This window comes from Tasmannia lanceolata, unplaced genomic scaffold (assembly GCF_043159265.1).
Source record: "Tasmannia lanceolata isolate RefF3 unplaced genomic scaffold, GAP_Taslan_0.1 ptg000007l, whole genome shotgun sequence".
In the NCBI taxonomy this organism is placed as follows: domain Eukaryota; kingdom Viridiplantae; phylum Streptophyta; class Magnoliopsida; order Canellales; family Winteraceae; genus Tasmannia; species Tasmannia lanceolata.
Window position 1 is genome coordinate 13444624 of NW_027518684.1, and position 16443 is coordinate 13461066.

A 16443-nucleotide genomic window follows, 5' to 3' on the forward strand; every position below is an offset into this window, starting at 1 on the left:
CCACCGAAATCCGAAATTTCTGGCCAAAATTCGGTAATAATTTAAAAATATTATTTAACTAATTTCGAAATTTCAGATGGAAATTTCGGATTTCGGCCTAAATTTAAAACCATGCACCCAATGATGGGAACAGATGAACGGTTTGGATCATTGAAAAATGACAACCCCACTTCTTTGAGAAAATAGGGCTCACACCATACAATTGGTCAAAATAAAGAGACCTAACAATATATATTTTTTTTAAAACACGGCTTTTAAAAATTTATTTCAAGTTTCCCAAATAGTTTCGTTGCTATATTTACATTTTCTTTAAGTCTCCTCTACGGTTAGGAGCTAGCTGGTTTTGAGCTGGAGGAAAATCCAGAAACGTATCCCCTACGTGAAATGACAATAATACCATTCCTCCTTGCCTTAAATAACTTAACAACTTCAACAATTTGTAGCCAATTTCGTCAAACCCACCCAAAACGACAGCCTATATATATATGAAGGATTCCACTGTAAAAAGAGCCCGAATGCGAATGGGATTCTTTCCTTTCTTCCCCACTTTCCGTTTCTAACTTTCTTCTATCCTCCTTCAATCAATCTTCCTCCCCCATTACAAGAATTTCACTTTCTCTTGTAGTAGTAATTAACAATAGCCTTGGTCACTCATGGCTAGTGTTGTCCCAGTTGCCTACCAAGGCAATACGTCGGCCGCAGTGGCCGACTGGTTAAACAAAGGTGATAATGCATGGCAGATGATTTCTGCCGCGCTCGTCGGCTTTCAAAGCGTACCGGGCCTCATCATCCTCTATGGTGGCATTGTCAAGAAGAAGTGGGCTATCAATTCAGCCTTCATGTCCTTATACGCCTACGCGGCCGTATGGATATGTTGGGTCACTTGGGCTTACAAGATGTCTTTTGGAGATAAGCTTCTTCCCTTCTGGGGTAAGGCCGGCCCCGCCCTCGGCCAGAAATTCCTAATCAAACAAGCGGCTTTGCCTGTGACCACTCACTATTACCACAATGGCGACGTAGAGACCGCCATGATCACACCATATTATCCTATGGCGTCTATGGTCTACTTTCAATGTTCTTTTGCGGCCATAACTCCAATTTTGTTAGCGGGTTCGCTCTTAGGAAGGATGAATATAAAGGCTTGGATGGTGTTTGTGCCTCTATGGCTTACTTTCTCATACACTGTGGGTGCGTTCAGCATATGGGGAGGTGGGTTTTTGTTTCATTGGGGAGTGATTGATTATTCTGGTGGCTATGTTATTCATCTCTCGTCGGGGATTGCTGGATTCGTCGCTGCTTATTGGGTTAGTAGATGTGTAATTGAGAAGATAATTCAAGTTATTAGTTTCTAGTTTAAATTTTAATTAGTAGAAATAATCCTATGATTTGCTTCTCTAATCCAATTTTAGGGTCTCTTTGCAGAGGTTTTATATGATTTGTGCACCTAAAGTCCAGTATTTTTCCAGGGAGGATGATCCAAATCCAGTACTCTGTAAATCATCACCATGGGATGATCCAAACCCTCTGACCTGAAAAGGGATTACACATTGTAGAAACCACTACAGATCGTAGGGTTAGGATCATCCCATGGAGATGATTTTTTAGGTGCAGCCTATTTACTTCGTGTCCCGTCAAATGAACGGTTTAGATCATCCCAAGAAGTGGGGTCAATGGACTTTCTAAAAAATAATGGACCTCACGCCCACAAATCAAATAAAATCTCCTACATATCTCTGAAAATCAGTTTTGTACTCACAATTGGTTCTCAAAATCCAAAACAAACATAGCCTCAGAAATGATATATATAGTTAAGTGCTTCCAAAGAGTTCTTGATGTCCTATTTGCAAATAAGATTAAATTAAAATCATCCTATTTAGCTCTGATTACAAATAGAGGTGTTTATCTTTGTTGTGGGTTATGGTTGATCAGGTTGGGCCACGCACAACAAAGGATCGAGAAAGGTTTCCTCCGAACAATATTCTGTTGATGTTAGCAGGCGCCGGTATACTATGGATGGGTTGGGCGGGTTTTAATGGCGGCGATCCTTACTCGGCAAACATCGATTCTTCGTTGGCAGTTTTAAACACAAACATATGTGCCGCAACAAGCATTCTCGTATGGACGTGTCTAGATGTCATCTTCTTCAAGAAACCATCAGTTATCGGGGCCGTTCAGGGCATGATCACAGGGTTGGTTTGCATAACCCCTGGTGCAGGTATGTCTTTTATGTTAATAATGCTTATTAGTATTATAATTCTTATTTTAAAATGTTATTTCCACCCATAGGGTCTATTAGTATTATAATTCTATTTGCCAAGCAATGCATCAGAGTCAAAACAAAAGCTTTTAGCTAGGATGAGTTTGGATTGCCGGAATCACACGCTGGAATATGTAACTGATTCCTATTCCTCCCAATTCTGTGAATCGGTCTGAGTGGAGTTTTGAGTTAAATTTTTTTTTTTTAATGAAACGTAAATAAACAGTGCCTGACACTACAATAACTGTTATTTTCTAATAATGGTATAATAGGGAGATGGTTTTTTCAACCCACGTCTTAACGGAATTGTGGGCAGACTTATAACGCTTTTTGACGTCAAATCACGTTAAATGTGGGGCGCATAATCCTTTAGGGGGCGATCATCTCCCTACTGGTATTTAACTTAGAAACGGAGTTTTGAGTTTGTAACTATGTTTCTTTGTGTATATCCATGGCAGGTCTTGTTCAAGGTTGGGCTGCTATAATTATGGGAATTCTATCAGGTAGTATCCCATGGTTCACCATGATGATTGTCCATAAACGTTCTTCCCTCTTCCAGAAGGTTGATGACACCCTTGGTGTCTTCCACACCCACGCTGTTGCGGGCTTCTTAGGAGGCGCCGCCACCGGCCTATTTGCCGAGCCGGAGCTGTGTTCCCTCTTTTTACCGGTCACCAACTCGAGGGGTGCGTTCTATGGTGGGGATGGGGGGATCCAGTTCATCAAACAGATTGTCGGGGCCGGTTTTATCATCGGTTGGAATATCGTTGCCACCACAATTATCTGTTTGATTATAAGGATGGTGATTCCGTTGCGAATGCCGGAAGAGCAGTTGTTGATTGGGGACGATGCTGTACACGGCGAAGAAGCTTACGCACTGTGGGGTGATGGTGAGACATATGATTCTTCTAAGCATGGATGGTTCTCTGATGAGACTTTGCATGGTAGGGTGTCTAGGGATGTCGCTCAGAATGTCTAGACAAGAAGAAGAAGAAGAAGAAGAATCTGGCGGTAAAAGAATTAGGACATGGTTGTGTATATATTATAAGTCCTTGATTGCTTAGAATTCTATGAAGATTAGTGAATTTGACATAATTAAAATTGAATGCTCTTTTCTTTGAAGATGATCTGGCGATGGAGATGTTAGGTGGGCCCATTTGATGTCATCCCTAAAAACTTTGAAATGAAGTTTGACGCCCCACCATCATCAAATGCTGCTGAAATCAATCCCCATTCTAATCTATAATAGAAGATCAAAGATCGAATGATTAGGGCCGTGGGATCAGTGCAACTTTTGGGATGTGGGCCATCCATATGGTGGCCCAGAAGGTTACTGATCCCGTCTACCATGTATCTAGACCTAGCAAACGCGACCCGTACCTGCGGGTCGACCCGACCCACCTGCAAATTTGCTGGCACGGGTCTGAGTTTCAGTGAACCATCAAAACTAACCCGCGGGGTGACCCAGCCCGCAAAAACACGGGTCGGGTCGGGTCAACCCGCAAGCACCCGCTTTTTTAAGGGTGGTGATTTTGTTATGCTAATCTAGTTAGATGGCTTTTTTTTCTAATGCCAAGGATGGTGATTTTGTCATGCTAATCTATTTTTTAAGAGTTTGCGGGCCGCGCGGGTCACCTAAATTCTGACCCGCAAAAATGCGGGTCATTTCCTCACCCGACCCGTGTGACCCGCACCCGCATCACCCGCGGGTTGACCCGGCCCGACCCACCCGTTTGCCAGGTCTACATGTATCCATGTTTGTACTGTTAAAAACTCTTGCTCTCTATTAGAAACAAAAATGCATGGGATTTTGAGGTAAATATGTTTGACAGGGTGATCATAATGAATCCGTGAAGGTGGGCCCTGCCTGGCTTTTCATACGATTCTCACACCCTTTTCTTCCCCGGCCCACTCCCTTCTAGTGTATTTATAACTACACCTTTTACACTACAAGGAGTGCCCTGCTGAAGAGAGGATAGCAAGTCTATCCAAGATTTACATAAAGCCTGGCTTGGCTTGCTATCATCCCCAAGGAAAACATCTCCAATGAGTTGAACTTAAGAAGAAACTGGGAATGAAGAAATGGGTACCAATACCAGCTCCCTTTTCTTTTTCTGTTTTTTTTTGTAGGGAAGTGATATCAGCACAACAATGTTTTAATAATTGCACAAAAACACATCTTGTCTTTTATTATTTAAAGAGCTGTCAAGGGTCATTACAGTTCCCAAAAAGCTAAAAAGAAAAAGGAAAAGGAAAAGGCAAACTGCTTGTATTCGTGTTTGTGCAATTATTAAAGCATGGTTGTGCTGATATCATTTCCCTTTATATGTTGCTGTACTGATATCGGCACTCCCTCAATTTTGAAGATGGCACTTCTCTCGTGATCTCATCCTTTTTTCTATCAATAGCCAATAAAAAAAGTGCCAATATCAAAACAAGGCAGTGCAGATATCATTCTTCCAACACCTATTTGTCCTTTTTTTTTTAATTTCTACATTATACATTCCCACTACAGGTTTACAAGAGCAACACTAAGTTTATTCTCAGAAACTATAATTTTACACACATACAAACACAAGCATATTATTAAAAAGTCCTACAAAAATCCAAAAATAAATATAAGAAAAATAGAAAAAGGAAAGGAAAAGGAAATACTAACTGATATGAAACTCCCCACTTGCATGAACTTCCTTAACCGTCTTCTCATACTCATCTTCTTCTTCCTCCTCCTCTTCCTCTTGATCTCCCTCTTCTTCTTTGTCTTCTTCTTCCTCGTCCTCATCTTCTCCACCCCAAGCGAAACTGCGGATAGACCTGGATGATGGAGGTAAAGTCCTTGCATCAGCCACAATCTTCATTATGTCATCTACACTTTGAAGGGAAAAGCTTGGGTTATCTCTCTGGTAGTAGACCGCTTGAGCCGTTTCTGTTAGCTCTCTCGGCAAGTTCTTCAAGAACCACGGGTGGCTCTTTATTTCTCTGATTGCAATCCTCTGCAATTCATTACATAAAAATCAAAACCGCTGTTCGTCTTCTGATTTAACAAATTAAGATGAATATATTTCTGAATAAAAAAATAAAAAACAAAGCTTACAGTTCAGCAGATGGAATTCAAGAGCACGCAAACCTGAGCAAGTATACAAAAAACCTGAAGTTGACAATTGACAACATGTGAATGTGTTACGGGTCGATCTAGGTATGGGACCAGGTGGGACCAAGCCTCGTATGGGACAGGTTTAAAGGGCTTAGCCTAACACATTCCATCAACCCTAGAGCTTTTGGTGTATTGGTTAGGTACCTAATATTTGGTATCAGCCACCATATCACGTGTTCAAGTCACGGAATGGGCAACCTATGGAGAGGGTTACTAGGAAAGGACTACCTGATAAAAAAAGGGCCAAAATGAAAGCCGCCAAAGTAAAGTTGCCACAAAGAGGGTGGCCGTGGAAGGGGCAACCTGGACCTGGGAAAGGACTACCTGGAAATAAAAAGGGCCAGAGTGAAAACTATAACATAGTGGGCTGCCAAAGACGGCGGATGAAGAAGCGAGGTGGAATGTTACGGTCCTGAATGGGGGCTTAGCTAAGTATAGGACTAGGTGGGACCAAGCCTGGTATGGGACAGGTTTAAAGGCCAAGTGTATGCTGTTCCATCAGCTTTGAAGCTTTTGGCCTATTGGTCATGTACCTAACAGAATACCATTAATAAAACTCTCACAGTCTGACTCCAATGGATGATCAATGTGAAAAACAATCCAATTGATCTTCAACATTGGGCCCCACACAGTGCAACATTTGTCTCATCAAGATCATGATTTGGTGGACCAATCTGAGGCCACCCACATGTCCTAGACCAATTCGGAACAGGCATTCCATCAGTTAAATTAAGGCCTACCAAAATCAATTCAATTAGCTTATTTTGGCAGAACCTTAAGGTGTCATTATAGATCAATGGGCTACGATCATCTGATCAATGTGGGGTAAAATGACCAAGGGCCAGATTTGTGCTCCCAAGGTGGACCCAATCAGGTCCGTGGAACAAGTGGGGCCTAAAAAGTGCGCATTAGGATAGAACTTAATAGTGATCCTTCTTTTTAGCATTTTTGGAACAGTTTTGTTACTATACCACACAAACGGCTAGAGAAAATAAAGTCTAATAAAAGGAGCCATTCACTTTGGACTCACAATCGGTTCTCAAAATTTAATTCAAAAAAAATGAAAAGAAAAGAAAAAAACAAACAAACAAACAGGGGCTTAATGTTTTTACAGCATAAGATGAGATTGATAACCAAAAAAAAAAGTGTCACCATGTAAATTCCTTTTTCTTTTTTTGTACAAACAAACTACACGGAATTTGTTGGGTTAGTGATTGTCAATCCATGATTCACGCCATCTATCTCACTGCAGTGGACCCACCACAAGGGCATCTGTCCGGTTTTGATAAAGGGAAGTGATATATCACCCCCTTTTCTTAGCCTTCTCTAGTGTATTAATGACTACTCTTCTTTTACACTAGAGGGGGCTGTCCCAAGTAAAAAGAAGTCAAATATATCATTTCCCCTCATAAATGGGTTGTAGTGGACCCAACCATCATTCATTCCAGTGTCAAGATTCGGGATTTTTTTTTTTTTTTGGGTCATCGTCCCTTTATTTACCTTTTTAAGGTAAAAGAAAATGGTTTGTGCTCTGCGGGAACATTATACGTGAAAAAAAATGCCTTTTATGACTATATTTTTAGGAGGGAAATGAGGCAGAGTTTAAGAATGTAAAGTATTTTATAGCTATAAAAGAAAATTAGAAATTCATATGAATAAGATATTTGAAGAGAAATTCATATGGCAGCCGATCGTGTGGAAACATGGGCGGAGAGGGAGAAAACCTCCCACCGTTTATTTTTATCCAACAAAATGTGAAAAAAAAAGGGGCTTTTGTTGGATAAAAAATATTCAAGGTTGAGGGGTTTTATCTCTCCGACCTTTACATGTGCAACCAATCAACCATATAAAACCTCGATATTTGATAGTTATAAGAAAATCAATATCTATATGGTACTTTATTGTTAATGAAAACTTTATATTTAGAACATTATAAATACCCTTGGTGGTCCGCCCTAGTACATATGGTGGGTTCACTTGTTAACCAAACCATTTATGTTTTAGGCCATGCTATATCATGTGCTCGTGTCGGTGACAGTGACACGCTTGTTCGTTACTATCCTTTTAAAGTAATTCCCGCATTATGTTTAAAATTTAGACATATACGTACCCTGGAAGGATTTGCAACGAAGATGCGAGCAAGGAGGCGCCTGCAATCTTCAGATACGTGAACGTAGTCTGGGATTTTGTATTGAACGGACATGATTAGCTGCAAGAAAATTTGTTAAATACGGTCCTTACAATGACTTCCAATATAGGGAGAGAGAGCGAGAGGTGGGGCCTACCCCGATTGTCTTTCTGAAATTCTTGGGGTCTGCTTGGTCTTCAAAAGGGTAAGCACCCACCAGCATTACATAAAGAGTGACTCCACATGACCACACGTCTGCCATCTATATAATGCATATCCATAGAGGAATCGTCAAATTTTTAATATCCCATCAGAATATAATAGTAATAAAAATAATCAGCACTCGGATGTGGTTAGACTCGTCTCACAGAATAAATCAATTACTGCCAAGTTGTCATATCAGCACCCCCAAGAAAATCAACCAGTTTTTGCCTTAGATTCGAAAACCAGTAGTATAAAAATAGGAGATTTCATTTAAATATTTTCTAGTCTTTTGTTTTTTTTTTTTTTAAACTTTCTGCTATTACAATAGTTTCTCTAGCAAGGGCTGCTAGAGAAACACAAATCCATTTTGTTTAAGTGCGCCAGAAAACAATTGAGAGTGGTCGAAGCTCCCGACGTGAAAATGACCAAATTGCGGTCATTTTCACTTTCTTCTTTACTTTTAGAACGGACTATTCTTTTCATAGTGTTTTCCATGTGGAAATGAACAGAATTAATAAATATCCAATGTTGATAACCCACCCCAATCCCATGAGAGTGGCACACGTCTCTATCGTAATAGGATATGGCTCAAAATCGATCTCACCAAATCAATCTACCCTACTACACATCCAATCACTCTGCTTTCACCAATTAAATCTGAAACATTGGCCATCATTGTTTTTCCCCAGATCTAATAATCGGATGGCTATAATCATACAGTTTGGCGATGTGAGCCCCACTCAGGTGCATTGATCCATTCAAGGTGCACTGACTACCTAATTCAGAAAAATCCACGGCGACTTTGAAACTCAGGAGCGTCTTCAAAATTTCTAGCAAATAAAATATGGAAACCAAAAACGAGGTGGGCCAGAATTACTAATTGTGATGAGCTAAGCATGAAAGGGAGTCATATTGTACTACGCGTATGGTGGAAGGACACACATAGCTTACAAAGCACAGAAATACCGACGAATTAAATAAACAGATTTCACGGATGGGAAATGTTATCAGCACTGCTGTATTTTGATGAGGGCACTCCTCATTTTATTATTTGTATGGTGTAGCCCGCACCATATGATGATCCAAACCGTCCATTAGATGGGCCACAGCCTAAATAGGTTGTGCCCCAAAAAATTATTTTCATAGGTTGATCCTAACCCTCCGATCTAGAGACGGCTAGGGTCATCCTATGGAAATGATTTTTGGGCACAACCTATTCAGGCTGTGGCCCATCTAATGGACCGTTTGGATCATCCTATGGGGCGGGCCATACCGTACTTTTCATAGTGTTTAAATCAAGATTACCTATACAAAATATTTTAAAAAAAAGCTTATTAAAAGGGAAAGAGAGAAATAAAACACCTTGCCATCGTATTCTCGGCGTGAAAGAACTTCAGGTGCAATATATGCAGGAGTTCCGACTGTGGATTTAGGTCTAGAATGAAGCAGAGACGACTGGAAAAAGAAATAATATTTAATATCTTTTAGATATTTGGAAATTTCTATTTTAATTTCATAAATTCATAAAAAATCTGGAAAAATTATCTACCTTTGAGTAACCAAAATCACAGATTTTCAAGCGAGGCGCAGGGCTTCCATCTAACAGAGTATTCTCTAACTTCAAATCTCGGTGGCATATTTGCTGCAGAAAATTAGAAAAACAAACCAAAAAAAAAAAATTCCAGCTTTTTTAAGATATTAAAAGATGGAATTTTCTTGCCTCTGTCTGAATTAAAATTACCATTGAATGACAATAGTTCACGCCAGAGATAAGCTGCTGGAAGAAATATCTCGCCTAAATTTAAAGAAAATGCAACAAAAGAAGAAAATTTCAGTAAAAAAAAAAGAACATAGAAAAAACAGATTTTTTTTTTTTTGAAAGAAAATATTCAAAAACCTCATCCTCGCTAAATCGCCCAGCGTTGCAGATACGCTCGAATAGTTCTCCACCAGCAGCATACTCCATGACAATAGCCAGATGTGTTGGAGTCAAAATCACCTACAAAATTCAAACCCTAAAAAACCTAAGAACGCCATTAAATCCTCGGCAAGAAAAGCCTAAAAAGGTTAAAAACATTAAAATCTCACCTCCTTGAACCGAATTATGTTTGGATGCCGCAGAGATCTGTGATTTATGATCTCCCTCGCCACGTTCTCATCGATCTGCAATCCAAAATCGATTTAAAGAAAGATATAGGCAGAAAATCAAAGGAAAACAGAGGGAAAACGTAAAAGGAGATTAAAAAAGGGAACCTTAAGTCCTCTCTCGATGTATTTCATAGCAACGAGCTCCTTAGTTTCCTTGTTACGCATAAGCCTTGCGACTCCGAAATTTCCAGATCCGATATCTTTCACAACCTCGTATTTCTCCATTTCTCTCACTTTTTTCAATTCTTCGAGATCGAAACAGTTAGATCTCTAACATTCAAACTCCTATTCACGCATCTGAAATATAAAATCAGCGCCAAATAGAGGCACCGGATCCTGAAACCCTAGCTATTGAAGATCTCCAAAGCTAAAAGGCTTCTGAGCAAAAAGGAGTGGATTTACAGAGAAAAAGGAGAAGAGAAGAAGGAGAAATAAAGGAACATTGCGATTATTTTAATGGAGAGGTTTTCTAGAGGAAAAAATGCGAGATTTACAGGGAGGTTGCATGTGGAATCTGCACCCAGAAAAAAACTACTGGTTGAAGGAAGAATCTCTGCATTTGGAGAGAGAGAGAGAGAGAGAGAGAGAGAGAGAGAGAGGTAGTTCGTTTTGTTTTCTTTTCCATATATGTTCGTTCTTTTTGCGGCATACTTGGCCTTCCACTGTTAATTCCGGGCCCACAAACAGGAAATTTCAACTTGCTTACAGCCTCTATTTGTCTTTTTCTACAGGAAAAAATATTCGATGCACTCACCAGAGCTAATCTTATACGCCTTCAGTTTCGCGAGCTGTTACATGCACAATTTCAGATGGAGCCCACTAAACTTTCAATCAAAACCGTTCATGATGAGTCCAATCTATCATACGATCCACCCAATCTTATTGGATGCATCCGGAATGTTATCTTTTTATTTTATTTTCTGACCATTCTATCCAAAGTATATAAGGTTATGATTCTCTCATGTTCAACATTTATAATGATGTCCACCATAGCAGGGCCGACACGTGGATGGTTTGGATTATGTAATAGGCGGGGCCCTCTTGTAGGAAATCTATGGGCACATAAGATATTATATCTCCCATTTTCCGCAAAGTATAGTTCTTTCTTATGCTCCATAAAATGAACAAATTTTAAGCCCATTTTTTAACGAGAAATTTATATGATGCCGGACCGTCAAAGCAACAAGAGCTACGTGGTTTGCCACCTTGATTTTTCATCTGGTCAAAAACCAGGTTTAAAATTTCGATTTCGGTACCGGTTTCGGACTTCCGAAAAACCAAAATTTCGGTCGAAATTTGGTACTCACGTTCGAAATTCCGGACCGAAATTCCTGGCGAAATTTCTAATTTCGCCAAATACCGGTTTCAGTCCCCACCGAAATCCGAAATTTTGGATTTCGGTCGAAATTTAAAACCCTGGTCAAAGCACTTTTTTTGAGTGTGTTGACCAGATGAAAAATCAAGGGCACCTAGCCCTTGTGATTCTCACGATAGGGCATCATATAAAAACTCTTTTTTCACTTCAAATGGGTGTAAACTTTGTTTTACGCCATTTTACTCGAAAGAAACCAGAAATGGACCTTAAGCTTCAATTTTGACATTAACACCAAATGCGGTTGCTTACAGGCTAAGAAAGTAGTACTTGCATAGATCGATACAAAATTATTATATTCTGAAGGGGAAAGCACTTTGTTAAATTAAGTAATCCATATAGATTTGTTAAGTAGATGAAATATGTTAAAAAAATAGTTTCTTTTACGTATTGGAGACCTTAGGTGTTCCACATGGAAATGATCGGATCCATTGATTGGACCTGCAACCACAAGTCCAGCCCCATGATCTAACTTTAGGACTCCGACCCAAAAAAAAAGGCTAAATTATTGATTCTAGTACATTATCCCAATGTGGGGCTACTAGATCGACGGTCATGATCCTGCTTGTTTTGTATCCATTGGATCTTGATAATTACTTATTTTTTACCTTAAATATTCCTTAATCATCTGACAAACTCCATCAGTCAACCATAATTTCCGGGGTATCGCTTCCCTCAAGTGCATGCTCGCTAAAAGAAAAATGCCACGTGTACGATGGAGATGGTAGGAACTGTGTCTTATGGATAGACCCCGTGAAACGCGCGAACTATATAGCACATTAGCATCAGACCTATTTTTTTTTAATATCTACAGCCCCATCATGCCTTCTTGCATAAACATATCATTGAAGCATGGAGAGCGGGTGACGGACTCTTCTTTAAATATTTTTCTTCTCGTCAAATCGATATCTAATGTATACTCATGGGGATTCGTTACATCATTGTAACGCTTGTTGTGTAAGGAATTAAATAGATTGAAATAAAATGGAAGCTTCCCATGTGTTCAAGTGGCGTGATGGGTAGAGGTAGGGGGTGACATCTTGTATAATACCTTCAATTTACAATTATGTTCATCTAAGTAATAAGTATATCATGTTCCTCTAAATCAAGGAGGCAAAAAAATATTCCAAGAAAATTTTTTCCTGAGAAATATTTTTCTTACGGTCCAAATAGGGCCTAAGGTTCAGTGATTGTGCTACCAAGGAATGTTTGGAAACCATACAAGAGAATTCTATGGAAACCATTTTTGGGATTTCTCAAACTCTCTCCCTCTTTTCCAGACCATCTTTCATAATTGTGCGCACGGATATTCCATGGAATAAACTTTCATGGTTGCTACACGTGATCCGAAGGGAGTAATATTTTTACCCCATTTTCTTCGCTTCTTCCCAAACATGATTGGTTTCCATCAGCTTTTGTATGTCTTGTCCCAAAAATGAAGTCATTTTCTTCCAGAGGAGAAGGCAAGCAAAATAGGTTGGAAATGCTTAGAAGGGGTAGAAATATCATTCTCCTTTCTTTTATTAGGGGGGATTGGATGTAGGGTAAAAGTTTCTTGGAAAGTTCAGTTTTGCAATGTTTGGCAAATACGTTTTATATAGAAAATTCACTTCACTCTAGTGACTAAAGCTAAACCCAAATACTAGGAGGATTTGAGAATAAGATTTGGGTCAAGGTAGTAAATGTCATCCGAGTGATGGGTTTGCTTTCATTTGGCATTCAGAAATGGGCCCTTGTCCTTTGAATGCATTTGGATTTTTCCATAAGTTCAAGGGATTCGAATCATTTTTCTCATGACTCAGGCATTTCATTGATTATGCTACTTTAATTATGAGATGGTGAAAGGATTCCTTTTTCTTCCTTTCCATTCCCTTTCCCCATTTCAATTGAGAGAGAGAGAGAGAGAGAGAGATCGGTCGGTGCTGTACTCTAGGAACCTACCTAAACTAGATCAAACCTCATGAATCTTGAGTATTTGTGCGTTGCATATCTTTTTCCTCAATCTACACAGCTACGAGAGAAATGTAAGGGTTATTAGGGTTTAAGCTGGATGCTTAAAGCATTACACCCAAGGTATCTAGTTTGGAATACCAAGTTTGTTGCCTCCAGCCCCTATATATAGAGATACACTAGGGTTAAGAGAGGTTAATGGGCTCCAGCCCAAATGGGCCCACTACACCTGGTCCATTACCTATTGGGCTTATATTAGAACATACATGGGTTATATTATATATACCCAACAATCTCCTCCTATGTTCTACGTATAGCACAATCCAATAGATAGATAATGTGATGTCCAAACAAAATTATTCAATCATCCATATCACCATATCAATAAAGATTTGTAATCCAACTGAAAACAAAAATACTTTAAAGAATAACCAAGAGTTTTAGAAATAATCTAAACTCAAACATAAGCAGTCTTATATGTAGGTGAACTATTTAATCAACGGAAAAGAAAATAATAGTTCCACTGCGCTATAAGGATTCACTCATCAAGTAAGTCATCCTCATCAAGATCCAAATTGAGGCAATCTCCTCCATTTTCGCCAATTCCTGTAAATTATCAAATATGAATTTCATTAAAAAATGAATCCAATCATTTGTGTATTTTACTAAAAGTATCTAGTTCTACCAGAAGAACTTAGTACAATTTCATAATGGCTGAAAAATAAATATCAATATCAATAAGCATCAATGTCAAGTTTCAATCAAGAACCAGACCTAAACAGTTTCTTTACAAAGAACCATTCCATGTTTCCATTTGGAATGTTACAGGCATCATATCCAAATTGAGGTAAGCTGTATCATCAAGTTTGGAATGAAACAACCTTTCCCAAGAAGGACATGTCATCAAATGTGGAATGACATAAAGATAACTGTAAACATCATTGAAACATATCAAGTGCTTATCTTGGCCAAGATAGGGAGATTCGAAAAAATTCAAAATAATAGGAATGTAGGTTAAGACACGTCTACACAGTCTTTAACCCCATCTCCCCCACAGTTTTGAATATTCGATCTTTGTTCAGTCCCTTCGTAAGAGCATTGGCCATATTATCCTTCGATCGCACATCAACCAAAGTGATAATACCTTGTTCTAGAAGATAATTCAGCGTGGCATGTTTCAGCCTGACATGTCTCCTCTTACCATTAAAGAGTGAGTTTTTCACAATCGTAATTGTAGCTTGATTATCACAGAACAAACTTAAAGAGTTAATCTTTAAATGGGTCAATGGAATGTCCATGATCAGATCTCTTATCCACTCTGCTTCATCTCCTGTAGAAGCTAAAGCATAAAGTTCCGATTCCATAGATGACAGAGCAATACAAGTCTGTCTCTTTGACTTCCAAGCAACAGCGGCTCCACCCAGTGTAAAAACATAACCACTGGTAGATTTACTGTCTCCTAATTATGAGCCCCATGATGCATCAGAATACCCTTCCAGGATAGGAGGATGGCCATTATAACATAGAGCATATCCTTGAGTACCCTTAAGGTATCTCATCAGCCTCATAAGGGCATCCCAGTGCTCATGGCCAGGATTACTAGTGAAACGACTCAGCATGCCAACTGTAAAGGCTATGTCTGGTCTAGTGCAACTCATAGCATACATGAGACTACCAATCAGTTTAGAATAATCTAATTGATTCACACTGTCTCCTCCATTAGAGATCAGCTTCTTGGTATAATCAAATGGTGTCTCAATCGGTTTACACTCACTGTATCCCCATGTAGAAAGTAGTTTTTCAATATAATGGGCTTGGCTAAGAGTAATCCCTTGCCTTTCAAAACTTACTTTCATACCAAGAATGGTGTCAACCACACCAAGATCTTTCATATCGAATTCTTGAGCCAAAGTGGTTTTCACGTCACTCACTACAGAGAGATCGGAACCAAGAATCAACATATCGTCCACATACAAACAAATAATCGCAACCTTATTCGACACAGAACGATAGTAAAGGCATTTATCTGAGTAACTGGTCTGAAAACCAAAGCTCTTTACTACCTTGTCAAATTTTTGATGCCACAATTTAGGTGCTTGTTTAAGACCATACAAAGATTTGTGTAACTTACAAACTCTGTTCTCGAAACCTTCCATGACAAACCCTTCAGGTTGGTTCATGTAGATTTCCTCTGTGAGGTCTCCATTTAGGAAAGCCGTTTTTACATCCATTTGATGCACAACATACTTCTCAATAGAAGCCAAAGCAAGAAGAATTCTTATCGTTGCCAAATGACAGACCGGTGAGTAAACATCAAAGTAGTCTATCCCACTGACTTGAGTATAGCCCTTAGCTACTAAACGTGCTTTATACCGAGCTATGGATCCGTCAGGATTAAGTTTCTTCTTCAAAATCCACTTACAGCCCACAGTCTTAGCCCCTTTTGGCAAATCGACTAGCTGCCAAGTTTGATTTTGTAGCAGAGAGCTCATTTCATCATCAATGGCTTCTGCCCACAACAAAGAGTCCCTAGATCTCATCGCTTCCTTATAGGTTGATGGATCATTCTCTACATGGTAGGTCACAAAGTCCTCACCAAAGTTCTTGGGTACTCTATCTCTTGTAGAAACCCTTAAAGGTTCTGATGTAGAAATCAGTGTAGGACAGGTGTCAGAAGTATTCTGTTCAAACTCTACATGCGATTCTGTAACCATCTCAGTATCGCCAGGTAGGTTCAAACCATGATCTCTGAGAAATTTATTCTCAAAGAATACTGCATCTCTAGATTCTATAACCAAATTGGTAGATAGATCCAAAAACCGATCAGCAGCACTATCTTCTGCACCACCTAGATAAACACAAGTGTTTGTTCTAGGTCCTACCTTAGGTCTCCTAGGGTCTTGTATCCTCACATAAGCAATACAACCCCAAGTCTTAAGAGTGTCATATCTACAAGGATGTTTTTGCCATAACTCATAAGGAGTAGTGGTTAACTTAGAGTGGTGTACTCTATTCAGGATGTGATTTGCAGTTAAAACTGCTTCTCCCCAATAGCTAGTAGGCATGCCAGCTGTCAATAACATAGAGTTTAACATTTCAGTTAACGTCCGGTTCTTACGTTCAGCTATGCCATTAGATTGAGGTGAGTAAGGAGCAGTAGTTTCAAGTATTATGCCCTGAGAGGCACAGAATTCCTTGAACTCTGTCAAAGTGTATTCTCCTCCTCTATC

General features: G+C 39.3%; 2 protein-coding genes across 2 annotated transcripts; one reads left to right on the forward strand and one right to left on the reverse strand.

Annotated features, from left to right (window-relative positions):
• Nucleotides 1-470: 470 nt before the first annotated feature.
• Nucleotides 471-3405, forward strand: LOC143881985 (ammonium transporter 3 member 1-like). Its single transcript, XM_077385353.1, has 3 exons — nt 471-1304; nt 1930-2215; nt 2716-3405. Exons 1-3 carry the CDS (start codon nt 654-656, stop codon nt 3234-3236), a joined length of 1458 nt encoding a protein of 485 aa, XP_077241468.1. The 5' UTR covers nt 471-653; the 3' UTR covers nt 3237-3405.
• A 1368-nt stretch (nt 3406-4773) lies between these two features.
• LOC143881987 (serine/threonine-protein kinase SRK2A-like) lies at nt 4774-10475 on the reverse strand. The gene is made up of 9 exons (XM_077385354.1): nt 9997-10475; nt 9832-9906; nt 9641-9742; nt 9485-9538; nt 9293-9385; nt 9106-9198; nt 7697-7801; nt 7522-7620; nt 4774-5250 (listed from the first exon to the last, which is right to left on the reverse strand). Exons 1-9 carry the CDS (start codon nt 10114-10116, stop codon nt 4912-4914), a joined length of 1080 nt encoding a protein of 359 aa, XP_077241469.1. The 5' UTR covers nt 10117-10475; the 3' UTR covers nt 4774-4911.
• Between the last annotated feature and the right edge of the window lie 5968 nt (nt 10476-16443).

Excerpts from the sequence above, each read along its gene's own strand:
- LOC143881985 (XM_077385353.1), top strand. The coding sequence starts at position 654 with ATGGCTAGTGTTGTCCCAGTTGCCTACCAAGGCAATACGTCGGCCGCA. Across the intron at positions 1,305-1,929 it reads GATTCGTCGCTGCTTATTGG|GTTGGGCCACGCACAACAAA; the intron begins GTTAGTAGATGT and ends ATGGTTGATCAG. Across the intron at positions 2,216-2,715 it reads TTGCATAACCCCTGGTGCAG|GTCTTGTTCAAGGTTGGGCT; the intron begins GTATGTCTTTTA and ends TATCCATGGCAG.
- LOC143881987 (XM_077385354.1), bottom strand. The coding sequence starts at position 10,116 with ATGGAGAAATACGAGGTTGTGAAAGATATCGGATCTGGAAATTTCGGA. Across the intron at positions 9,907-9,996 it reads ACATCGAGAGAGGACTTAAG|ATCGATGAGAACGTGGCGAG; the intron begins GTTCCCTTTTTT and ends TTTGGATTGCAG. Across the intron at positions 7,621-7,696 it reads ATTTCAGAAAGACAATCGGG|CTAATCATGTCCGTTCAATA; the intron begins GTAGGCCCCACC and ends ATTTTCTTGCAG.